At 44.5% G+C, this 25,261-nt stretch overlaps 1 protein-coding gene across 1 annotated transcript; it reads right to left on the bottom strand.

Moving 5' to 3' along the window:
- Positions 1-8,553: 8,553 nt before the first annotated feature.
- FOXL3 (forkhead box L3) lies at positions 8,554-24,829 on the bottom strand. The gene is made up of 3 exons (XM_042037436.1): positions 24,629-24,829; positions 23,716-23,884; positions 8,554-23,363 (listed from the first exon to the last, which is right to left on the bottom strand). The coding sequence occupies exons 1-3, from the start codon at positions 24,733-24,735 to the stop codon at positions 22,881-22,883; spliced, it is 759 nt and encodes a 252-aa protein (XP_041893370.1). The 5' UTR covers positions 24,736-24,829; the 3' UTR covers positions 8,554-22,880.
- Between the last annotated feature and the right edge of the window lie 432 nt (positions 24,830-25,261).

Here is a 25,261-nt window from a genome sequence, read left to right as displayed (position 1 = left end):
ATCCTTCTGTGAATTAACATTTCACAGAAGCTGCACTTATGTGTTTTGGAGGAGGAAAAGATAGGAGGGAAAGAAAGAAGGAAAGAAGACATTCAAAAAAATCCCATAAATTGTCTGTAGTCCTCACCAGACGTGTGAGTGAGAGGTGCACATAGTTTTGAATAAGGGAGCTGTGACAGTTGATTTCTCCACACACAAAAAAATAGAGCTATATTATACCACAAGGTAGACCGAACAGCAGCCCAGTTCATAGTTTAAATGGCTTGGGAGCTTCCAGAAAAATCTTTTGCATCAAACCTTTACTACTATTGCCACCATGTGGTGAAAATAGTAGTATTTTGTGGCACCATTAGCTGCCACAAAATTTATTTGTTCATTATGATTTATTTCATATCAATGTATTTGGAGAGATTTAGAGGCCACTACATTTTTAATAATGACAGGAGTTAAAGTCTTTATCCTGCCTTCTCAGAGAAATGATGCAGAAAGTTCTGCCATGTTTCAAGTCACAGCTTCTGTAGTGGAGTTCCCAAAATGAGCTGGCATTTCCAGCTGGACTCAAGCTCAGGGCACGAGGGACCCTCCAGCTCTCCTGCAGCTTTCACAGACTCCTCCCATTTGTCTCAGGCTGTCGATAATCCCCCTCTAACCACCCATGGCACGGGCACTGCTACAATAAAATGCATTTCCACACAGGAGAACTCCCGTAACCCACTTTCCGTGCAGATGCAGACAGACCCAGCGAGCAGCCCTTCCTCTGCCCACCCCTGGCACCTGGCACCGGCACTTGCAACCAGGCTGGAGATTTTCAGCTGCTGGGAGACCCCTCCTCATAAGCAACACCTTTTGTGCTGCTTAGATGAAAAGTGGTTGGATGAGAGGTGACCCGACAGGACCAAAATGTGGGGCAGTTCTGGCAGCTGCCTTTGCAGCTCTAATTTGTTTCCCCTGAAATATGTCTACTAGAGATTTTTTAGAAAGAAGACTGGCAAGATGCCTTTTACTGATGCAAACCTTTTTTTTTTTTTTTAAAGTCACAAAACCTGTATTTTGGTAATTTCAGCAGTTCACCCAGTATTTTGACCAGTGAATTAAGGAATCCTCCTACAATGTATGTTCCAGTTGGACTATCATGTCTGTCAACCCTCAGATCTGATTCCTCCACTGCTAATAATCACATTTTAGCAGATAAAACATTTACCAAGCATTTGATCCATACCTATCCCAATGCCATTTTTCTTTCCATTTAATCCTGTCCTCTGCCCTGCCCTTTTTTTTTTCTTAGTCATTGGAGCCAGCTTGGTTTCAAACATTTAAACCATAGCACCAGTTTTGCCTTTGTCCCTTTGTGTGGCTGAGGGTCTGTGCTGATGGCAAGGATACGAGCAGGGACTGTGGCTGTGCCAGGATTTTTCTGTGCTATGGGTTAGGTCTGAGAGCACAACAATCATCCAACACGTCCAACGCCCCATCCCAACAGGTGGTCTAAGGCCTCTACTGCTTGCTTCATTCACAAGGCAGATTTATTGAAGCCTGTTTCCAATTCAGGCTGTTTAATGGTTCCTTTTTTGTTGTGTGTGAGCCGAGTTCACCCAGTTTAGTGACTGCAGCAGCCACCCTAAATCCCCTGTCCCAGTGCACTTACAGAAATGAGTACTTATGGCACTGAATTCAGCTGGCCTGACTGAGAAAGCTGCAGCAACAGACACAAGTCATGCTTAGGAGTGTCTTGACAGGGTCTGGGATGGCAGTGAGGGACACAATGGGCAATCCATATGCAGACACCAGAGAGGTGCATGTATCACCTGTATCACCATATGCATCTATATGTTTACATGAAATTCGCTGCAGTGAATCTCCAGGCAGCCTTCTCCTCCCCTCCTTGGCGAGGGATGTCACTGGAAATCTTGGCTGCTTCAACTTTGGCTTAACTCAGACCAGACCAAACCAGGCTGAAGCTGCCTCTGGCCCTCCTGAACAAAGAGCTCCTCCGGGCATCAGCCGGGGTGGCTCCTGGGCTGCCCCGTTCCTGCCCACCGTGGGAACAGTCTGTCCCCTCACAGCTCCTCTGGCTGCCCTCCATGCTCGTCAGGAGTGTGGGAAAGGACCCCCTGATTGATTGACGTGGGCATGGAAGACCTGAGGTGGTTCTAAAGCCAGACTGGAAAAAAACCCCGTGCCAATCTGGGAGAAAAGTTGGTTGAAGTGAAAGAGGCTTGTGGAAGTTTTTGAATGAAGTGAAGTAAGATACACACCCTCTTGCCCCCCACTTTTTCATTGTGGTTCCAGGCATGGTTTTGTTTGCCTGAAAACTCAGTGTTGTCTTTAATTTTCAGGCTAATTATCCTTCTTGAAGCTTGTGAAGTGATTTTTTATGAAAAGAAAACCGGTGTTTTCAAAACAATTCAAAGAGTTGAACTTTGGGAAGCATCAGAATATGAACTGTGAAGTTTTTTCAGACTAAGATATTTCCTGTAAGGATCACTGAAACAACCTCTTTTGAAATTCATGAAAATTATTCCTTTGCCTTTATTCTTAGTTTTGGGGAGGGTTTTATGACTGGAAAGATTTCAGAACAAGTTTTCTGCTGTATTTTGTTTTTCACTCATTCAAAAAATAGTGTTTAAAAAATGCCCAGATTGGCTTTGTCTAAACACTCCCATCCCATTTAAAAGGCAGACATGTGTGTTATAGCTGGCTATAGGTGCAAATGGAGCAAAAGGATGGGCTCAGGGGAAATAAAGCCTCCCTCTATCCTGTATTTACCTGTCTGTTGATGTGTGCCATCATCTCTGCAGCATTGCTACAGAACACCCTTTTTCTGTTTCTGGCTGACTCATATTCTGGAGCTGCTGCTCATTTCTCAGCCACAGCAGATGGCTGAATGTGGGTATGATAAACCCACATTCTAACAAGCAGCCATTTGGCCAAAAAGTTGCTTTGCTGCCCTCACCTTCCCTGTGTCCTGTGGCACCAGCAGTGCCTCTTTCCACGGCTCGTCTTACGCTGCTGCTACTGCCAAGCAGCGGTTGTGCTTCTGCCCAAACCTGACCCTCAAGCCCAAAGCTTGGGCTGGGGGTTGAGTGTTTTTCCTTTTATATTATCAAACGTATCCATGGAACCCTCTGAGTGCTCCTAACAACCACACAGCCCCATCCACTTTCTGCGAGAGCCTGTCCCGAGCCTCGTCAGAAGATAATGGGGCTTTAATCACAGCAAGACTCACCCTTTTGAACTGTGCTCTTGAGCAAAAAAGTACATGAGGCAAACACAGCCTTTGGCACATCAACATGGAAAAACTTCACAGTGCTCCTCGGCTTGGCCTCCTGAGAGGGAGCCTGAGCTCTTGCTCTGTCAGTCAGATGGGATTTTTACTACTTTTTTTTTGGGTTGCTCTGTTGTTGGGAGAGAGAGGATCTCTAGTTGCCAGATACCAAACTGTGTATGATCTCCTTGAACTGACAGTGAAAATACATATTTATTTCCCTTTCTATAAATGGCTGTGAAAGAACTGTGGCTTTCTCCAGGGTTAGTCTTTTTAGGTAGGTTGTAATGACAGTCATTGAGGTTTGCGATGGAAACTCAGGTCCAGGTTCTCAGCTAGAAAAAAGTTCATTGCAATTAACGTCAAATTTATCCCAAAATCTCAGAAGCATTGACCAGGCTAAAGATACTGTTCTCAGCAAGGAAAGCTGCTAGTAGTGAATTTAGCAGCTATTCCAGCTGAAATAACATCAGGGCTCTCTTTCTTCCTCTTTAGGAGCTGAACTTCTGCAGTGTGACTCCAGCATCTTTCTCTCCCAGTGTAATTCAGCCTGTTTTTTCTGTAAATATCTGCACACGTTAACGTTAGAGACAGAAGGTATGATAAACTCCCATTAAGAGTTCAATGCCAGCAAATGAAAGAAAAAAAGCATTGAAATGATTACTTGACTTAAAATTCCATGTTTGGCTCTGGCAGGGTTCCAAGGCACATGATCGCCAAGGTCACACACTTTGATGAAATTCCCTGGCACAGTGGGAGAGTTAAAATACTGTATTGTAGTTCCTTTTGCTGTGGGGAAATCTTACAAACATTGTTTATTTGGTATCTTTCCTGCCTCCAGTCATTCCCCACTTCAGACTAGGAAGGAATCAGCTCTCACGAAGTAAACAGGGTCAGAGCTGGTGGGGTGTTGGGATGGGAACTGGGTGAATGTTTGTGGCCAAATATTTCATTAGAAGAAAAGGAAAAAATGTGGATGCGAGTCCTCCTGACAGGCTTGCAAATTAAATCATGTTTCTCAGGTGCTTGAGCCAAGAGAAGATGATAACTAAGAGTAATTCAGAATAATAATTCATAATGCTCTAATCTTGCAATGTTCTCAAGATGAAGCTTTGCTTTGCTTTCCTTTGATTCCAACATTTTTGTTGGAACTTTTGTTTAGAGATGGAACTAAACGCGTTTGCGCTTCAAGGAGAGAGGACTAATAGAAATTAAATATTTAATGGTTGATTTTTTTGCTTGGATGTTTTGTTTGAGTGAAATTTAAGGTGTTTTTTTCCAGTCTCAGATTGTGTATGTTTAAAAAAAATCAGGTGGAACTCCCTGATAATTGCTGTTCAAAGCTAACAGTGAGGTGCTCTTTGCTTGGAGATCTTCACCCCCTGGTCCTTCTTGAGAGAGCACATTTGCTAACCAAGGACCAGTGTTGCCTGTGACATCCTCAGACCTTCCAGATCTTTGGGTTTCCATGCAAATCTCACTGTACTTGATGCATAAAATGCCTCATCTCCTGGAGCTGATTCCTCATGTGACAATTTCAGCTTTTCATGAGGAGAACTTCAACACTCTGGATTTATGGGGAATGAAACTTGCTTAATGTGTCCCAAGTCACTCCTCATTCTCAAAGATAAACTGCAAATGGAGAAAACCCAAAATGCAGAGAAGGTGTTGACCTGGGAGGAAGGGTTTGAGCAAAGCTGCAGGTATTTTAACCAGTTTAGGTGTTTTTTTCTTGAAGCGCTGGTGCACTAAGGCAAGCAACTCCCCATCCTTCCCCTGGCTGTGCCCCAAATGTTGCAGACTACCCCTAAAGAGATGCTGGTTTCTTATCTGGGAGCATCTGCCTTTTAGCAGCCTTTCCTGGTTTTCCAGTTGGCTGGAAGGTGCTAGGATGTACCTTAGCACTGCTAATTTATATTTGTTATTGTCTGTCATGGCAACTTTATTTATAGTTGATTAAAGCTCTTGGTTGGGGAGGCTGCATTCATACAAGCAGCTCTTGGCTGCTCTACAATAAAGCAAGGCCAATATTTATGGAAAACAGAATATGGCAGAAAACTTAGGGTTTTGTGGTTACTACAGAATGTCCCCATTGTTTTCTTTTCTGGTGCTCTTCCCTCGCTGCTTGCCTTCAATGGCCAGGTTTGCTTTCGTTTCTTCTCAGAATGCCTCGCCAAAACCACTGTTTTCTGATTCAAATCACAGTCTGACAGCACTTGGGATGCATAGATGGAGGAGATCTTCTCCTGCTTCTTGAAAAGGGAATGGGATTTCTCCTCATGCTGATGTCTTTTACGAGAATGGTGCTGCAAAACAGCCACCTTTGCACAGAGACAAATTTAAAACCGAGAGCCTGGGAGGAATAAGGAGCTTTCAGACTCTCCAAGAGAAAAAAGATGTATCCTCAAATCTAAGTTTTTCCCAGCTGGAGCGCTGTCTTTCTTTGCATTTTGCATGCAGAGCTGTGGAGGAGCTGGAGATGTCCCAGATGAGTGCCTGTGAGGTGTCCCTCACTCTGTGGGGACTTGAGGTGGGGGCTGTGGCTTCTGCCACTCCCGTGTGTGAGTAAAGGACGTGGATTTCCTAAGTGTCCCTCTCTGCAGATACTTTCCTTCGAGGACCATGGTTTGCCCCATTTCTGTTCACCCTCAGCTGGGATTTCCCACAGGCTCGTGAGAGCAGCTGGGAGTGTGCGCATCCATCACGCACAGTGGGATGAGAGGTGTCCCCAGCCTGCTCCCACCGTGTGTCCCCTGCTCTGGCACCACACCCAAATCCCCAAATCCCTTCCTGCCCCTCAGACCCCACCAGGCTGGCTCAGCCCCCAAACTCAGTAACTGCAAGCCAACAAGCAGAGCCCAAACTGGGGGCCCTGCTTTTAATTAGAGGGTTAGTCTGAAGGAGGAGGAGACATCCTTGCAGCTCTCCTAATTTTAACCATAGTTAGTGCCTAATTAATGAGACATTTAACTTGTCTGGGACATGGGCTTGGTGGGGGGGAGATACCCCAGGCCAATCAGCACTGATGTATTCTGTTTCCCTTGCACTGAGGCAGAGCATTTCTAAGTGATGTGTGTGTGATTGCTTCCAGATTTACGATTATTTCCATCCTTTTTAATGCTGAATTAAAAAAAAACAAAAACCAACCCTCCAAAGAAGTTGGTTTGGCATAATCTAATTCTCTCATGTGAAACAGTTTGTAGACCAGATGACCCCAAACAACGGGAGAGTTTGTCTGAGCCTGGCTGCTCTTCCTGCAGGCAGCCTTCCTCTGGGCTGCCCTCCTGTAAGCAAATGTGACACTGTCTTTTATTTCCACCCCTCAGCACAGCTCGGGGACTTCAGGTCTGCTGCCTTGGCCAGGTTGCAGCGCCTGGCAAGTGCTGAGCACATCACAGCAGGTGAGACTGGATGTGTATACCGACAAGGAGAGGGCCCAAACCAGACTGAGTCGAAATTCTTTCCCCACAGCCTAGCAGATTTTGGAAATCCTCTGAGAGGTTAGACAGGGTTTAAGGGATATTGACCCTGGACTGGTTAGGATACAGATGAACTCAAGAGCTTTTAGAACCCATCTGACTGAATTGTATCTTAATTATCTCAATTCATATAAGCTTCCCTTAGCTGGGAAACTGCATTTCACCCCAGGAGCTGCTGGGAGGCTTCTCAGCTGCCAAGGAAAGGAAGGTCTCCAGCACTTCAGGCTTGCATGTGGGGAAAGAAAGAGCCTCAGGAACTGGAAGGCTCCAGCAAACTCTGCTCACAGCAAGAACAATCTCCTCTGCCAGGGTGTGACCCTACCAGTATGTGGGAATTAGATTAAAATGGAAACTAAGGAATTTATAGCGCTAAATAAATAAATAAATACATAAACGCATAGCCACCCTGCCCCCTGCTTTTATTTATTGTGTATTCCTTGGTTTTCATGTGGTAGCTCTGGCATTTAAAACTAGTTATGGACCTTGCTCCCTACACTAAATCCAGCCATGGAGAAAGGGACTGGACCCCAGTGTCAGTCTGGTTTTGGTGCTGTAGATGCCATCAGCAATGGAAGGGAAACAACAGCTCAGAGAAAAGAATTAGAAAACAGAAAGAAAAAAAATCCAAGTAACTTTTAATTCCTAATTAATAATTTAGATCCAGTTGCACTCTTCTGTGATCAGGGTATAAGAGAGAAACTGGGAATTAGTGGTCCTCCCACTACGGCTTCTCTGTCTGTGTGCTCTGTTCTCTTTCTTTCATTTTTTTTGGTGGTTTCCATTTCATTGCTAATTGATTTATTTAATATATGAAATTAATTTAGCTGGACAGAGGAATTCATGGTTTATTCTAAAGGGAAAATATTCTGGATATTTGTGTTCAAGCACCCTAGGATGGCAGCAGGAGGGCAAAGCCCAGTGTTACTCTTATCTTCCCACATTGCCCATGCTGGTATTGCCAAACCATAGACAACTTCAGATGGGGAGGTCTGCACGTGATTAAATGGGATCACAGCAGAGCAGGCCCAGTGAAGCAGGAGATGTCACTCCTGGTGTCTAGTGTGAGACTGAGAGGAGCACCAGCTCATGGATGACTGTATCTGCTTGTACAGTTTATTGTATTGTCCCTTTTCTCTACAAGAGGCCAGATGTAAGCAATGAACAGGATCCTCACAGAAAGAATCTTTGCTTTCTAGTCCTGAGCTGCAAAGCCCAGGGTTTGAATCCATGCCAGGAAAACCAAGGAAACAATTCTCCAAAATTAAACAAAAACAAACAAACAAACAAACAAATTAAATAAAGAAAATAGAAAATCCAGTGACATTTAACTTGAAAAACATCACTGCAGTGATCAGAATGTTTTATCTGAGGTGGTGCAGGGGCGAAGGTGGAGCAGGGAGGAATTCTCACCTTGAGCTGACTGCTATGGAAGTCTGATAACACCTGCCTGTGGCCAGTCAAACCCATCACCATGGGGCAGATGCCCAGCAGGGCACTCCTCTCCCCACCTACAAGGGGACCTCGACCTCTGCAGATTTTCTAGCTCTGTTTGTGTCATCCTTGCCATTTGTTCTGGCCCACGGGACAAGTGCATGACCTTGATCACTGGTAAGATAGCTGCCCTCTCTGTTTGAACTGTAGGACTGTAGGAAGAATTCCCAAAAGCTGGTGGTTTCAGAGGTCCCCCTCCATCCCACACTTTATTATTATTCATGTCCTTGAGATTTACTCTAGCCACACGTCTTTTTGTGCTTGTCTTTGTAGTTCATTTTGCAACCCTTCCAATTAGCACACAAGTGAATGACATTGTGAATATTAATATGAATTTCATTTATTTCCAGAGACAATATCCATGTGAATCAGCAGGGCTCCACTGATCTACGCTGAAGATTTCAGAGTGGTTGAAGCTGGTTTAAAAGGCATGGGAACTCGTGGCTGTGGAGCAGGTCATTATACACTCGTTATGATTCCATCCTTGAAGGTGAGGAGCACTGAACATTTGATTGGAGTGCTGTTATAAATAAAAGCAAATGTATCTGAAGAATCTGTGAATCGGTAAATCACATTAAGGGAAAAAGCCAATAATGAAAAAAGCCCCAGAGAGTGCACGGACAGAGAGGCAGACTTATATTAGCCCAGAGGTTGGCTCTTCTCAGCCAAACACATTGCAGTGTGTATCAGATGCCCTCCTGCAGAGGACCTGGGCCTCATGTTTGACTGCATTGCTTCGGATTACAAAGACATTTTTCTGCTTCCTTCCAAGGACAAAATGCAGGGCCGTGGGACTTGGCTGGAGGTCAGGGTGGTCTTAATCTCCTTCTGCATCTTTCCTTCCCTGCCTTGCTCTGGAGACCTAATTTAGGCAGGCACAGCAGCCTGTCCCCAGGGCTCACACCAGAGCACAGCACTCTCTGTGCCCTGCTCCCTGCCCCTGCCCTGCCAGCCTCCACGAGCTCCATGGAAGGAGCTGGAATGGGAGGGCAGGAGCAGAAGATGCAGCCAGCTGAGCCTGAGGATGCTGCCTTTCCTTGCTTCCCCCTGATGTGGGTGTCTGAACTGTGCAGCAGGGGGCTGTGGAGGGGGATTCAGCTTTCCAGTGCCTAAAGGGGCACAGGAGAGCTGGAGAGGGACATTCTACAAGGGCACAGAGGGAGAGTGCAAGAGAGAACGACTTTCAACAGAAAGATGGTAGATTCAGACTGGATACCAGGAAGAAATGCCTAACTGTGAGGGTGCTGAGGCCCTGGCATGGGTGGCCCTGAGAAGTTGTGGATGGACCATCCCTGGAAGTGTTCAAGGCCAGCCTGGATGGGGCATTGGGCAGCCTTGCCTAGTGGAATGTTCCCTGCCTGTGGCAGGGGGGTGGGAACAAGATGATCTTTAAGGTCCCATCCAGTCCAAGTAATTCGATGAGTCCATGATTTTGTGATTCACATGTGTCCTGGAAGGCCCCTCCTAAAATTTCATATATAGGCCAAGATCTGTCAGATCTGAAACATTTCTGAAATGCCCCATCACACTCATGAGGTGTTTGCAATCAAATATTAAAACTAGGTAGGTAGGGACTGCACTTTCTCTCACCATAATATATGTGCAGAGACAGACAGACAATAAAAGGTCCTTTTAAATGTTGCCCAGGCAGTGGCTCAGAGGTTAAAGCCATAAAGATTTAACTGGTTTATCCACATGCCAAGGTGCTGCCTGGCCCATCTCCATTGCTGACACACTCTGCCACTGCCGAGCTTCAAAAAGTCCCGTTACTGCAGAATGAAAAACCTTTGGGACACTTTTAAAAGGGCTGGGTCTTGTGTCCTTACACATCTTAATCTCGCTAGAAGCATTCTGGATACCTGCTTGGATCAATGCCCTTGGGGAATTTGAGGGAAAACTTTCCCACTGTTGCTCTGCTAAATTAAGCAGTGATCTACCTGACTGCCTTTAAAATAAAATTCCCATGGACTTCTTGCAGCGATTACCTGCTACACTGCATTGTTTGTGGTTCTCTCCAAGAAAGAAACAGGACATGAAGATTGAGCCAAGGAGTTTGCAGCGTTTGGAAGAGCAGAGTGCTCCCAGCTTTGGCAGGCTCAGCACCCTGCCCACCCAAGTGGCAGCTGGAAATAAAGCTCAGTAGCCCCCATTTTTTTGGCTAATAGTGACCTGGGAGTGATGCTCCTGTTCTTCAGGACCTTCTTTGACAATTTCCTTGGATAGATAAAGCTCAAAGGTTGGGTTTATTTTTTTATACTCTGAGGTCTGGTGACCTGATTCTCAGTTTCACCAAGTGAAGAATTCTCTGGCCTCACATTTGAAGAGAAGTGGAAAGAAACGTTTCCATGAGTGACTGGAATGATCCTTTTCTTGTTGTTTTGGCATCAGTAACTGTATTCCATTCTGATCTAATTTGTGGCATTTCCTCCTCATATTTGTTGTTTTATACTATATATTGAAATATGATGTATCCATAATATAGAAAATATGTTCTATATTTCTGAGCACATTTACACAAAGGCTAATTCTTATGCTGTAATTTGAAAAACATTAATCAAACCCAAAAATTAAAAGGAAAAACTGCCATAAACGTACTTAAGGTAATGGCATACTTTCAGGAAAAACAAGAATGTATTCATTTTTATACCAAGTTAAATGTACCCTGGAAGAAGATCTGGGTGTTAATGTTCACTTATTTTAAAACTGGTGCTATATTGTAACTTGAAGAGGTAATCAATCTTTACATGGTTACATAAATAAAGCAAACTACTTAACTTGTTATAAGTTAGAAAGACCTGGACTCCTAACAGGAATTGAGTGCATTTGTGAATTTATGTAACAAACATATCACTACCAACACCAAATTACATCTCAATCAATGTTAAAAGGCATCTGACATTTCCCTTTGATTTATGGATTAACCTTTACAGTTAATACAGTCTAGCATTTATTGTTTTCATCAGTTTGTGGTTTGGTAGCAACCCCACAGTGCATTGCTGGGAATTGACTAAATTAATAGCTTTTCCCACCATGATCAACCAGCTAATGAAAAAGGTCTATTTTGCACAGCTGGTGGATGCTAATATTTAAGCAAACAAAACAAACCTTCATAAATGAAGGATAAATGAGTCTTGGGTCCTGATTCTGCCAGTCAAGTTATTTATCTCAGGAAACCAAGGTGCACCTACTGACTGGGGTTGAGCCTGGTTAAAATGTAATATATTAAACCCAAAGTGACATGAAAGCAGTCCCAATGTGGCAGCCAGGGGAATACATTTTATTTCGGGATCAAGTTGCAGGCAAAAACCAGAAAGTTTGCATTCCTCATTGTCTGAGATATTCTCTCTTTGGCATGGAAAATATTGGGGGGAAAAATGTACAGGTAGCTTTGCCAAGTTCTGCTCCCATTAATGCTGTTCAGATGCTGAGGGATTATGTACTAGAATGACAAAGCATTAAGCAATTATCTGCATCATTTTGTGGAAATAATTCACATACAAAAGAGTTTTCTTGAATAAAGAATAACACTGCCTTAAAAGAACCCAGATATCCCTCCAAATTACTCTGATTGAGGACTAATTATCCTAGCAAGAAAAGCATTATGCAACTTGAACTGATGTTAGTGATGACAAGTCAGTTAACTGGGGACTTTTCATTTCAAGCATCATTTTGCACACTTTTAATCAACGTGAAATTGCCACCAACTTTTGCTTTGCAAGCAAAAGGAGATTAGCACCTGGTTAAGGGTAACACAGCCTGGCTTCACACAACCATGGAGAAGACAGAACAGGCTTGTCCAATCTCCAGATATGCTCATCCTCCACTCTATCGTGATCAAAGATAGACCAAGACTAAGAGCTTGGAGAAAATCGACAGGTTTGGTTACATCTGTACAACTCCTCTGAACTTATTTTTCCTGGATACCTCAGAGTAGCAGTGAAATTTCCACTCTGTCCCATTTGGAGGAAGAAAAAGTTCAGTAATAAAAGTCACTTTCACAGCATTTTGGCACATCTGCTTCCTCATGCTCTTAAATATTCCTTTTCCTTAAGGTTCACAGAAGGTTTCCAAGCCTTAAAAGTCAGGGTTCATTAGAGCTAAGCTTTTGTTTGAATTGCAAACATCTGGCAGTGCAAAGAGATAGAAAATGCTACGCTGCATCCTTGTTACAGCTCACAGTGGCCCCAGCAGATGCTGCCTTGCACCTTCAGCAGTGGCTGCAGGTGGAAAATCTCTGTAATTACAAGGTGGATTTATCTGTTTTATCCCCACTCACAGCTAAATTCTGCTGTGGCTTAGTCCTACACGCAAAGCCCCAGCGACTTCTGAAGGACAGAGGAGGGCAGAGCTCATTAATAAAAGGGTTTTTTTCTCACAGGTCACACATGAAAGTAGGAAAAATAAAACCCCAGCAACCCAGACAACTTTCCCACTTCTGGTGAACTTTTCCTCTGAAAAGGTTGGCCTGTTGGGGAGCCACGATCCATGACAATTCACTTCTCCTCAGCCTCTGCACAGCGGATGGCCACGGATCATTACTCCAGGATGGCACCAAGGCCACGTCTGCAGCAAATGGAATGAGCCCCCTTTGGCCTGGGAAACTCCTCTGAAGGCAAAGTCAAAGCTGTCTGCTTGTAGAGTCTGTGTATTTGTGATATTGTATCCTACTCCTGCTTGGAACAGCGTGGGGAATATCACAAGAGCCAAGCTGGATTCTCCAGGAGATTTTGCATCCGGGAAGCATTCACTATGGCAAAATTATTCTAAGTTTCTGCATGGATTCCTTGGATTTGAACAAAAATCCTGCCATTACAGAGATCCTGTGAAGAGAGTGGTTCAATAACTCTCTGCAATACCATTATTGCCAGTGCCAGGGACTCCTCTTGAAATTACAGGTGCTGTCTGCTCATTTTTACTGCCAGTGGAAGGGGTTTTTGTGGGCATTTTCTTGAAAGAAACAGCTGTAAAATGCTTCCACTTGCTCCAACAGCACAGTGTTTGCTGGAGCAGGTGGCAGTGTGAGTTAATACGTGATAAAAAGTCTCTTGCATTTAGCTGGGGACATGGGTTTGCTTTACCTCAGCTTCAAAACCAAGAAAAAGAAGATTATTTTCTAGAAGTAAAAACATTTCCAAACCTTGCAACTCAATCCCATCTCTCTTTATACTTTTGTGTATTTCTTAAATGTCCTTCTCCCTGAGTCACATGGAATCAGAGCGCTGCTCTTACACATTTAGGCACCACTCAGCCCTTTACAAAACTGATCTGGGGCAACTGGTCAGTGGCAGGGCGGACAAGATGTTCAAGCATTAGGGAAGATTAAAGCAGAGACAGGAAAGGTGACAGCAAGTGGAGAGAATGTGGAAGGTCCATAACATCAGCCTGCTGATACAGCAGGTTTCTAACACAATTCTCTGCAAAGGTTAACTCTCTCTGCTGCCTGGAGGAGACACAGAGACATAAAATGACTTGCCCCAAGGCACTGCCCATGTTGGAGACAAAACAGACTGGATCTCTGAGGCCAGAAGGTTTCAGGCTATTCCAGAGAAAAGGATGAAATACAGAAGCAAACAGAAATGTTTTCTTGGCTGTAATTTGAAAAAAGAAAAGTAGAATTTCCTGCAGTCTTGAGTAAGTCCATTATAATCAGAGTATGGCTAAATCTAATACAGGAGTCAATGTGCCACCACCAGCAATACTTCTTTTGCAATTGCCTCCAGCTATTGCTACTAGTAGTTCTGATTGCAATTTCCTTGTACCTTATGTCAATATTGCTGGGTCACAAGCGAGGAAACAGGAAGCCTGATAATCAATTTCAGTAGCTGTACAGTCATTTAGCTCGGGAGTTTGGTGGTTGGAAAAATTTAGACCTCAGCTCCAGTAATTGCAACCCTGAATTAAGACAGAGATATCAATTTCATATGTGCTGTGCACATGCCCATGTGGCCATAGAGCCAGGACACAGAAAACTCACTTGTGCTGGTAGGAATATTCCTTACAGGGAAAAAAATTCAGTGTATTTTAAGCTCAAGTATTGTCTTCCCTCTCCAAGTTCAGCTTATGCTGTTGTCATGGTATGAATGGTTCAAATTCAGGCAGGCTTGGAAACAAAGAAAAAATTCATATACATTCAGGTATATTATTTTTTCTCCCTGTCTGTTGTTAAGCAACAGGCTACAGCTTTATGATGCTGTAGCACAGACTTGACATGATTCTTCATTTTTATTTTGGAAAACACCCACTAAATAAAAACTGAGCCTCCTCTCAAATAAACATCTGTCAAACAAGGAATGTTTCAGGTGAGAGTGCTTTGTTACAGAACCTCCTCAGCCAGTGAGTGCTGGTGGACCTGCTGGTGGTACCCTGGTGTCTGTCCCCAGCGCTCGGGGTGGTCTGCTCCTTCACATCACCCCCAGCAGCCCTGTGTTCCTTTAGCTGTCACCTGATGGGAAGGGACAGGGGAGAGAACAAGGTGCTGGGAGCTGAGATTTCAGAGGAGCAATTGATGTGGCTTGTCCCAGCCATCCACCGCTGGGAGATAATTCAGGTGAGACCAGGGATGGTCCTTGAGGTGCACGTCCCACGTGGCAGAGATTGTCCCAAGGGTCTTTATAAAACAACACAGGAGACCATGCCTGTGGAAAATATGTGTTTCCCACGCCAAAGTGAGGTTCCCTTAAAGGCAAGTGGGAGCTTTTCTAGAGAACAGCTTCAGCTCTGCCATGCCAAGGTAAGTGTGCATTGGCAGAGGACAGACTCTTTGACACCAGTCCTTGGTGTGGCTGAGGCTGGAAGTCAGGCAGGTCCCCCCCATGCTGCCCCTGAGGTCTCCTTGCCTTCCTGCAGCAGCCAGCCTGGATTCCAGCTGTTCCCCAGCTGCTGCCCCCAGCAGGGGTGGGAAGCAGTGGGAGCAGGACCTAACCAGGGCCCCCCTCCTCTCTTGGCCTGACCCACCATCCTGGTCTGGCGTGGGAACAGGCTGCTGCTGCTGCTGCCTTTGGGCCGTTTCTTCTCTTGCCGACAAGAAATCTGTCTCCTCTTCTCCCACCCCAGCTAACCTGTCTGGCAGTGCACGCCTGGCTGTGTGCTTTCCTGCCAGGACAGGCTTGACTTGGTTTCATGCACTGGGAAGCAGAAAGAGCCAAGCTTCCTCTTGATTTCAGGATCAGAACCTAAAACAGATTAAAATGTTGCTGCTTGAATTTTAAAACGTTGTTTTTCATGACATGATTATGTGACCTACCTTTGTTTATTATAAAACTAATACCACAAGTTACAGTTCAATGAATTCACATTTTATTTGAAATTTTTGTCTGAAGTAGCCTAAAGCTCTTCAAGAAACAATTGCACAAAACCATATGAGAGCTGCTAATTTATAATCTGCAGCATCACAGCACAACTGGCTTTTCATTTGGCTAAAAGGAAATGGTTACTTAGAACAACAAAGCAAACCATGTGTCCATGGTTTATATTAAATGCCCTTGGTATTTATTAGGGATACACAATGTATCATCTTGAAAATATTTATTTTCCTGTAATTTCAACAGCAGCAAAACAAAATGGAAAGTAATACAATGTCATCCCTTTGCCAAACTGCAGCAGATTTTGGGACAGTTTCCTGTTGAAAGAAAATTTGAGATCCCGAGTCTGGATATTGGCTTGGAGTGACTTGTTTAGTTGAGTCTATTTATTTATTTATTTACACCAGCCCCAGAACAGAGGTGCTCTCAAAGAACATACAAACATCTTTGCACCAGGGATCTCACCCCAGATGCCAGCATCTGGTTCTGCTGTGTTCAGCCCTTGGGCTTTGGGGAACTTATTCCTGATTTGGACACATTTCCCACTGAATTCAGGAAGTATTTTGTCTGGCTGAAACACAGAGCCAAAGGAACCTGTGGAAGCAAGCTGCTATTTTGTCTTGAGAAGACACCAAGTAACGGCTAGAAGGTATTTAATTTTCTCTGCAGTCCACATGGCCTTTAATCTGATTAATCTCTGGCCCGGCAATAGAAGATGAAGTTTTGATCCCTTGAACCCAATGGCAAAACTCTCATTCATTTCATGAGAGTCAGGATTCAAGCCATGTAGCCAGTCCCAGATCTCCAATGCAGAAAAATGTTATGGGCTGATTAGTGCTGAAGTGCCTCCCAGGGTTTGATAATTGCTCATATAGCTCTCAGCCTCGGAAAAGCCTGAGACAGATTAATCATGAAACACAGCTCATTGCACCTGTTATTTTCCACATTCACTTTTATGGGAAGTGCTGCTTCTTTTCCCTGGTCTCAGAGAGGCCATGCTGGAAGGAGGGGATGGCAGCAGAGGATGCTGGATGCAGTCAATACCAGCACAGTGTAATGCCTCAAGCAAAGAGGGGAAGATGGGGAGCAGTTTTGTCGTGGGGTTAAATATCTGTGGCGTGAATCGTCCAAAAGCATTTTCAGCTAGAGCAGATGTTGCTTGAGACAGATGGCTAATGGTCAGCAGAGCCTTTGGGCCCAAGAGGGAAGCTGGTTCTATCCTAGCTTGTTTCCCCGCACAAGGAGAACATGACAGCATTTCCCCACCAGCAGCTGTGGAAAGCACAGCTTTGGGGGGCACTTGGATCCAGAGATGGGGCTGCTGGGGCCAGTGCTAGGGCTGACAAAAGGGTTTAATGACTGCAGGACAGAGCAGTGTTCTTCACTGTGCAAATTTCAGGAAGCCCAGTTTGGTTTCGGTTGTTGTTTTAATTAGAACCACTGGTATCAGCACGGAAACTGAACAAACTTCCAGGCCCATTAATGCTTTATCATGTCTTCAATAGAGACCTAAGAGGGAGCAGCTTTTGTGCAGAACATTTAGTCTGTGGAGCTGTAGCACTGAGAGAGCTGCACCGAGCTGCACCACGCAGGCTGACAAGCCAAAGAGCATTTCTGAACCTTATCTTCAGCCCGCTCAGAGCAAGACAAGGTGGTGTGTGCCCAGTGTAAATGCTGATGATGAGGACCAGCAGCTCAATTTTGCAGTGCAAAATTTTTTTCCTGAAAAATTCTGTCAGAAGAACCACTCCCAAAAGATGAAAGGGGGCTCCTGTTGCTGGCATAGCAGGGTTCATTCCCTGCTACAAAAGGCAAAGAACACACAGAGAAACACGACAAAAAAAAGTTTGGTTTGGGCTTTCTGCAACTTCTAGTTTTCTTCTTCTGTCAGTGCCCTGCAAGGGCTATTTTCAGTTCCATAGTTATGGTGAGAAACATGGTGTATTTTGATTCCTAATTTAGCTTGTTTATCCTGAGAGATTCCAGGATCTTCATTTGAAAGATAAATTCAAACCTTCTTTTTTCCTTTGCAGCCCACATTCCATAACAAAAACATTGCATGCCATACTTCATTACAGGGCTTGGAAGACCTTCATGACCATAAATTTGGGAACTTGCGGAACACAATGGACTTTAGGATGGAAGCAAGCCAGCTGGCCTATCTGGTCAGGTCCATCCCTTCTGTTTGAATTAACAGCTGGATTTCACAGTGGGAGAAATCCGGCAGTTCTTTCTCAGGCAAAATTCTCACAGTTGGATTTGCCTCCAACCACTGTAGCAAGGGTGGGAGGGAGCACAACTTACTTTGTTATTTTCTGTTAGCTCTCCGGGTAAAAAAGATTCCAGTGCAAGTTCCATAGGACTTGGACCTACCCTGCTCTTTAATTTAATGACCCCAAGTGCAAGAAAAAAGACATTCCCAGTAAAACAGAGACAGAGACTAGGTTCTTTGTGCAGAGCAGTGCAGATGGTACCCATGTTCTGGACAAAGCAATTAGAAGCCGATGCTGAGGTGAAATAAAGAGGTAGGACCATTTGTTGCTCTGAGAATTCTATCTAGGAGAGGAGCTGCTGGCACAGTTTTGCAGACTGTGTGAGGAGAGGTGTTGGGTATAATGTGCAAAGGTCGGTTTCACATGTGCTATTTCAATTCCAAAGGTAATTATACCAAAGTTAATGGACTTGCAAGGATTTACACCCTCACAGCAGGGAGGAGAACATGGCCCAGAAGAGACAGAGAGGGGCTGGAATGAGCAGCACAGGATTTCCATGTCTTGACTCTGGGATCTGAAGTGCAGATCACAGACAGGGATTTGTGTTACGCTGCCAGAGCTGAAGGTTCAGGTCCCCATGTGCTCAGGGACATGTGGTGGAGGTTCCCTCTTTTCCCTGAGCTTGAGTGCAGTTGGACTTGGGGTATTGCAGCCCTCCATTTACAGCAGAGACTTGACGCACAACCCCAAGAGCCCTTGAGATGCACCATCAGCTCTGTACTACTGGAAGATCTGTAGCAGAGCTTTTTTTCCCCGAGGCTCATCCCTCCAAACCCCTTCCCCTCTCAGTGTGTCCTCTCTGTTGGTAGAGAGTAGGAAGGACTCACAAGATTTGGACCTGAACAGGCAAGTGGTAGCCAAAAGAGAAACCCTCTGTGACCAGAAAACAGTGCAGAAATCTTGATTTGGTTTTGAGGGAGAAACCAACCTGCTGAGTGGCTGAGGAACGTTGTGGCAACTCAGGCCATAGGATGGAGCACAGCAAAGCAAAGGCATGGGGAGAAGCAGCTCTCCAGTGCGGGTTGACCTTCAGATGCTCCTTGAGCACAGCTTCTCTTTATATGAGCAGTTAATGGGTCTCAGCTAATAAGATCTTCCTGACTGGCAGAAAAATAGGGGAACTTGGCTTTACTGGCAAAGAAAAGGTTTGTTTTCAGCTGTCCTAGTCTGCATTAATGCTCCCATAATGTGCAGGAGGTTCTGCTGAGGGAGAGGTCCCTGTAAGTGAGGTCAGCTACTGGCCTGCCTTGGGTGCTATCTGGCCTCTTTTCACTGGGGGAGAAGAGAGTGCTGCATCCTTGCCCAAGTACTTTGAACTTCATTCTGAGGCTGATCATCATTTTGCTGTTCAAAAACCACTTCTGTGACACCAGTGGCAAAAGCCTAAGAAATTAAATCAGTAGAAGTGAAATCGCTACATAATAACCTGGAGTGGCTCCATTGAAATCTCCGTTTCATCATGGGAAGCCTTCCTTTAGAAGGATAAATAAACAACCCCCCTGCAGGGTCCCTCACTGAGGCCAAGCCTTGCCTCTCCCCAGAAAGAAACCTTTCATCTTTGCTTTGCAAAGGTATTTATGATCCTAAAGGGAGAGGTCTAAAGGCTTGTTCCTCCTCTCTGTGCCCCCAGCCCAGCAGGCAGGAGCTGCTGTCCCACACCCTCCTCCTGCCCCACCCCAGCCTTGGGACAGTGTCAGCCTCCAAGTGAGGCACCTCTGCTGGGCTAAGGAAATCCATGGCTCACTCTGGGTCTCTCTCTGCAGTCAGGAAGGTGCCACGAGATGAGGAACTGAGCCAAACACCTTTTCCCAGCCTGGCCAGCCCACTGATTGTCTTGGAGGGTGCAGAGCCTTGCCCTGCACTGCTCAGCCCTGGCTTCAGCTCAGCTTTGAACCCCAGTGCCAAACGGGAGGATATTCACCTGCTTCAACACAGGGCAAGGAGGGACTTTCCTGTGAGATTTTCTTTTTTCCTTTCATTACAGCTTTATGCAAGTGGCTGGCAGGCTGTGATGGAGATGAAGAAATAGCTCTGGATTCAGAGAAGAAAGAAACCCGGACTTTTTCCCCCCTTGTCTGAGAAAAAGTAATTTACGTAAATTTATCCACGACCAGCACACGGCAATAGCTCACAACTTTGTTAATGGAAACCTGGTGATCCATAACACTTGTGTGGGAGACATTTGCTCAGGGGTAATACAATATTAATGTTAATATCAATGATCGATCAGAGGATTTGCAAGAAAGGCATAAAGTATTTAATTATAATTACATTGGGAATGGCTTTGTAATGGCTACGACATTTGAATAAGGTCACGTCTAGCCCTCACCCCTGTTATGTTGTTCTATATTAAATGCCATTCACTTTAACTGCTGGAAACCTTCTGGAGTCGTCAGAATATAATATACTGGGTAAATTGAAATATGTCCCTTCATTTTTCAAAATATGATTGATACCCTTTGCAAAACAAATGTTAACACCTATTTGTACACAAATTTCTTTGATTATATGTTAGGGAAACTAAAGTATGACAGTCTCTCCTAGCAGGCACTTTAGTGTGAGCAAAGGACACGGCTATTTGTGAATATTAATTCATCTTACAGAAAATGGCTTTGGATCTCTGCTGTAAATCCACTTGGGTGTATTTCTGCCTTTCCTAATGCATTAATTCTACATTGATTAGTAGCCATAAACTGTATTTCCACTGGTCTCAGCAGCCCACAGTGTTCACCTTACCCAGGAGGAACTTTTGCTGTCGCTGAGTTGTCTTTTGCTAACAGCAGCAACCAAGAACACATCTCAACAATCATATTTGCATGTTTCACAGCAGAAAATATGTATTTCAAATATACTGCAGGTGTGTACTATAACTACCAGCTCAACAGCAGCAGTGCCATGTTTAAAACAATCAGGAAGAAGATCTGTGTATAAAACACGACTATTTATCTGTAGGCAGGATCCCAGAGGTGCACAAGTACCGACCCACAGCGAGTGCATGCAAACACTGAAGCACTAAATGAGGACATGCTCTTCCCACACCTATTCACTACTGAGCATGAACACTAAAGGAGCAAATTCTCGTCCCTCCTCAAATGAGAATCCATCTGTCCAGTCCCCCCCAGAGGTTTTCTTCTTTCTCTACTATCAGTGTAAACAGCAGATCAATCAGGTCTAATAACAGCAGATCAGTCAGGTCTAATAATCGTCCAGAATAACCATTGAGTCACAGAGAATTGAAAGCTCCCATTTGAAGGCAGAATTTGGTCTCAAGAAATCATCCTTTCAAAGTTTGGAAGACATGCAGTGATGTAATTGACATGATTTTCCATTTTCTCTTTTCTGAAGAAGAAGCAAAGACTTTTGCATGCTGTAGAAATGCCTGAAGATAACAAGTTTTATAGTTTTCCAAAAAATGAGCATTTGTTACCAATCAGTGTGAAATACCACTGATGGTAAATTTTAAGTATATGGCAGGAGTTTCAGCATCATGACAACATACATCATGCATTTTTACAACATATAAGTGCAGTGATATTGCTCCCTTTCTCAATAACAATATATAAGAATATATAGTATAAATGTACAGTATATATTAGACACAATGTAAAATAACTTAGTGAAATGTCAAAGCTTCTGCATAAAAATTCAAGTCATGCCTCAGCATACCTCTATGCTGAATCTTATCCCATACACCTTCATTTATCTTTAGTTCCTGTTGCAAAGGTAATTTTATCTCTGTATTTAATTGCTTAAAACTATCAGAATTCTTGTCTTTTTTCCTTTTATCTGCAGTAGGTGAAGACTGTAGTAGCCAAGTCAAAGCCAGGATTTTGTGGAGCCTTTACTAATGTTGTTTATCTTCTGGGAAGCAATTCATTGTGAGCAAGTTGTATAAAAGCAACTTCTTAAAAGCTCATTAGAGTTCATCACTGTCCATCAGGTTCTGTTCCAAAGTCTCCCACTGCATGTAAATGGTAATGGAGTGGCTTTCTCAGAAATGGAGCTCATGAGCTAACATTGATATCTGAAAATTATAAATCTCACCAGTTTAGCTGAAATCATATCAAGCACCACTTTGGTAATTGCTTGCAAGAAGGATCAATAAAAATCTATTTAATGGGAATATACAACTTGTCTCAGAGCAGGTAGGTGGAATTTTAGCTTTGCTCAACACTCAACAGGGCTTTTTGCAGTGCCAGGTTTCCTTTCACACTTGCTAAATTAAATATGGCCAAGGACTTTCCTGCAGCATCTCAGGAAGATTTCTGGTAGTACAAGGGAAGAAGTGTTGGGGTTTTTTTTATACAAGGCATTAAGAGACTCTTTGACTGTCACATTACCTATCAAAGTCTACCAGAGTTCAGCATCCTTGCAATTAGGTCTCTTGGAATTATTTTGAACACAACTTCACTTCAACAATTTAAACAATTCTGCCCCGAATATAAACACAAATATACTTGAAATACTTATCAATAGCTATGTTTTCTAATGAACAATTAATTAAAGCTGCAAAATAGTTTGAAATATGATGTTAAAAGGAAAAATAAGGAAGACAGGGTGATTTTCTGTAATTCCTTTTAAGAAACAAATTTCCACCCTCCACCCCCCCACATTCCCAGCCAGTGTAAGTCGACAGAATTACACTGTTTTAGATCAGCTTAAGTTCTGACCTATATACTCCAGTGGAGTTAATCCTAATTTCCACCACTGAAAGTGGGATCAAATTCACTTTGTCTTTAATAAAGCAGTGGATGATAAGCAAGTCTCTTCTCTGTCGGATTCTGCTTGAGAAAGGAAACTCTTTGTGGTGCTAAATGACGTCTGAGGCAGTTTAGAAAATAAAGCTCGAATTTCATAAATTTCAGCGTGGTGAAAACCGATATTGGTAACTGTTATTTATGCTTTAATCTTAGCAAAGTACTTTGGGCACAGACAGAGCATCAGCTGGTGAGTCCGTAACCCTTTCTGAGCACTGCTTGGGAGGAAAACAAGGAGGCAGGAGGCTGATTTTCAGTGACACGAGGCTGCTGAACACACTGTGACTCAGACTTTGTTAGACGAATAAATAACATCACATTGTCCAGAACTGGAGATTAATATGCGGGGCCTCCAGTAGGTGATATTTATTTTCTTGCATGTTATACTGAGATCTCAGGACAGGCAAAGGGTCAGGGGCTGAAAGGATGTAGTCGATGCTAAATTTGATTTCAGAATCCGATTTTGCTAAGGAGGAATTGCTTAGGCTCTGCCTGTTGGTCACGCTGTTTGGAGCAAACCCACAAGGCTCCAGAAGTTTTGGGCCCGGTTCAATTCTTTCATGTTTACTTTCAGAAGAGGAAATGTTGTTCAAAGCAGAGTCCACAGAAGAGATATTGGGGGATGAAGGACTTTTCGCTCTGCTTGGTCTCTGCTCCTTGTGTTCCCTTTTCACATTCCTCCTCCTCCGTCTTCTCCTGTAATTCCCATTTTCAAAGAGATCCAGCATGGATTCGCATCCTGTTGCAAAGCTCCAATAGTTTCCTTTCCCCTTCTCATTCCCTTCTGTTCTGGGAACCTGTATTTATTTAAAGGCAGTTCAGTATTTGTATGTGTTACAGATGCTGCTGTTCAGCATCTGCATTCGTTTACATTCAAGAATGGTGTAAACACATATGACAGGACGTTTAAGCCTATTCTCTGTCATTATATGAGTAAGATGTAAGCCCCATCCTCTTCAATTTGTTATCTATTAGCACACATCAGACAAGGATATACTCCTTATCTCTGGAATTGACAACTCAGAGAGATTTTAAGTGATTTGCAGCTCAGCTGTTTGTTTCCCTTCTTTCCCAGTGATGAGATTATTGCTGCATATATTTTTTTAGCCATGCACAGTGTGTATGTAAATACACAGTAACTGATCTTACCTTCACAAAACAACTGTTAAGCGATAAGTTATGTCGGATGGAGTTCTGCCAGGCTCTTTGATTTGATCTGTAGTAAGGAAATTTCTTCATTATAAAGTCATAAATGCCAGAGAGGGTGACTTTATTTGAAGGGCTTTGCTGGATGGCCATTGCAATTAAGGCAATGTAGCTGGAAAAAGGAAAACTTGCTGTTACACCATCGCCCTACTCACAGACTCAGTTTTCAGGACCACATGGGTACATGTGTTCCTATATCCTGCTTCCAAAACTCCCCCAGTGGATCTGCTCCCTGATCCGAGGTGGCCCGGGGAGAAGTCCTGAGTGTGGTCGCTGCCTGTCCTCCACGAGCCCCAGGTGACACGGAGGGGGCACTGCCAGGCATTGAGTCCCCAGGGCTGCCTGCCCTGGCACTCAGGGCAGAGCACAGGAGGGTTGCAGAAGGATCACACACCTCTCCAACTCCGTCTGAAAAGTTTCCCTGAGCAGGACGGTTGCAGTGAGACAGATCAGGCTCAGAGTCACTGTCACTGGGGACCAACCCTGCTCATGGAAAGGACCTTGGATGTCCCTGTGAACATCTACACCGTGCCTCTTCCCACCACACCGGGATTTTCTGCATCCCATTCACCCGTTGGCACATTGAACATTTCATTCCCTTCTCCCAAGGGTCCTGGAGGTTGGAGACTGACTGAGATCTGGAGGCTTAAGGGCATGCCAGAGTTGCTGTGACCCGTCATGGGAGGAAACAAATCATGAACGCTTCACACACAGAAAGGGGGGAAATCTGCCCACTGCAGTGCCTGCACCCATCGCACACAGCTGGCCCCACGCTCCCCTGAGAGCTGTGATCCCACCAGCCCAGAGCTCAGAAACCTCACCAGAGATAGGGGGACTTGGAAAAACTTCATCTTACCTGTACGCTGGTCTGGTGAATTTTTTCTCTTCGTCAGAACTACAGGTAGGATAATCATCCCCATCATAATTGAAGCAGTTATAGGGGTACTGCGTGTTGTCAAACATCGTCCTGCTCCTTGCTCAGCTCCTGTGGAGTGAGAGAGATGGAGTGATGTTTCTCAGAGCTTGGACTCCCTCCTCCCTTCTTCCCTCCCCTCTGTCTGTCTCATTCCCTCTCTCCCCCCTCCTCACACTCCCTCTCCTCCGTGCACACACACTCTCCGTGATGGGGTGGGGATTGTTTTTGCAATTCTCGCATCCCAGACAGCCTGTCTGTTCGGATTTTTTTTTTTTGGGGGGGTGGGGGTGGGGTGGGGTGTTGTTATTGCTGTTCTTGCTGTTGCCCCCAGTGGGGTGGCACAGGCAGGCTGCTGGGGGCTGGTGGAGCTGGTGAATTGGGGGTGAACCTTTGAACCGGGGTGAGCGGTGCCGGTAGCTGCGCTCGGCTCGCTGGGTGGTCCAGGCTGGAGAGGGGCCAGCGCTCCCCCCGCCGCATCCACAACGTGACAAAAGCAAACAGCATGATGTTAATAAATCATGCTTCAAGGTCTCCACTTGGAAATTAAACTTTGAGAACGGAGTGCAGCTCCCC

The sequence above is a fragment of the Corvus kubaryi genome, unplaced genomic scaffold (genome assembly GCF_017639235.1).
Source record: "Corvus kubaryi isolate FWS band 111438036 unplaced genomic scaffold, C.kubaryi_AGA036_p1.0 37387, whole genome shotgun sequence".
Taxonomy (NCBI): domain Eukaryota; kingdom Metazoa; phylum Chordata; class Aves; order Passeriformes; family Corvidae; genus Corvus; species Corvus kubaryi.
The sequence above is the reverse complement of the archived record's forward strand: the minus strand, read 5'-3'. Positions and strand labels throughout refer to the sequence as shown.

What these genes read in the sequence shown, in the direction of transcription:
- FOXL3 (XM_042037436.1), bottom strand. Translation starts at nt 24,735, where the DNA reads ATGTTTGACAACACGCAGTACCCCTATAACTGCTTCAATTATGATGGG. An exon ending in TTCACCAGACCAGCGTACAG is followed by an intron (nt 23,885 to 24,628) that starts GTAAGATGAAGT and finishes TCCTTTTTCCAG; the next exon opens with CTACATTGCCTTAATTGCAA. An exon ending in TTAACAGTTGTTTTGTGAAG is followed by an intron (nt 23,364 to 23,715) that starts GTAAGATCAGTT and finishes AAATAAATACAG; the next exon opens with GTTCCCAGAACAGAAGGGAA.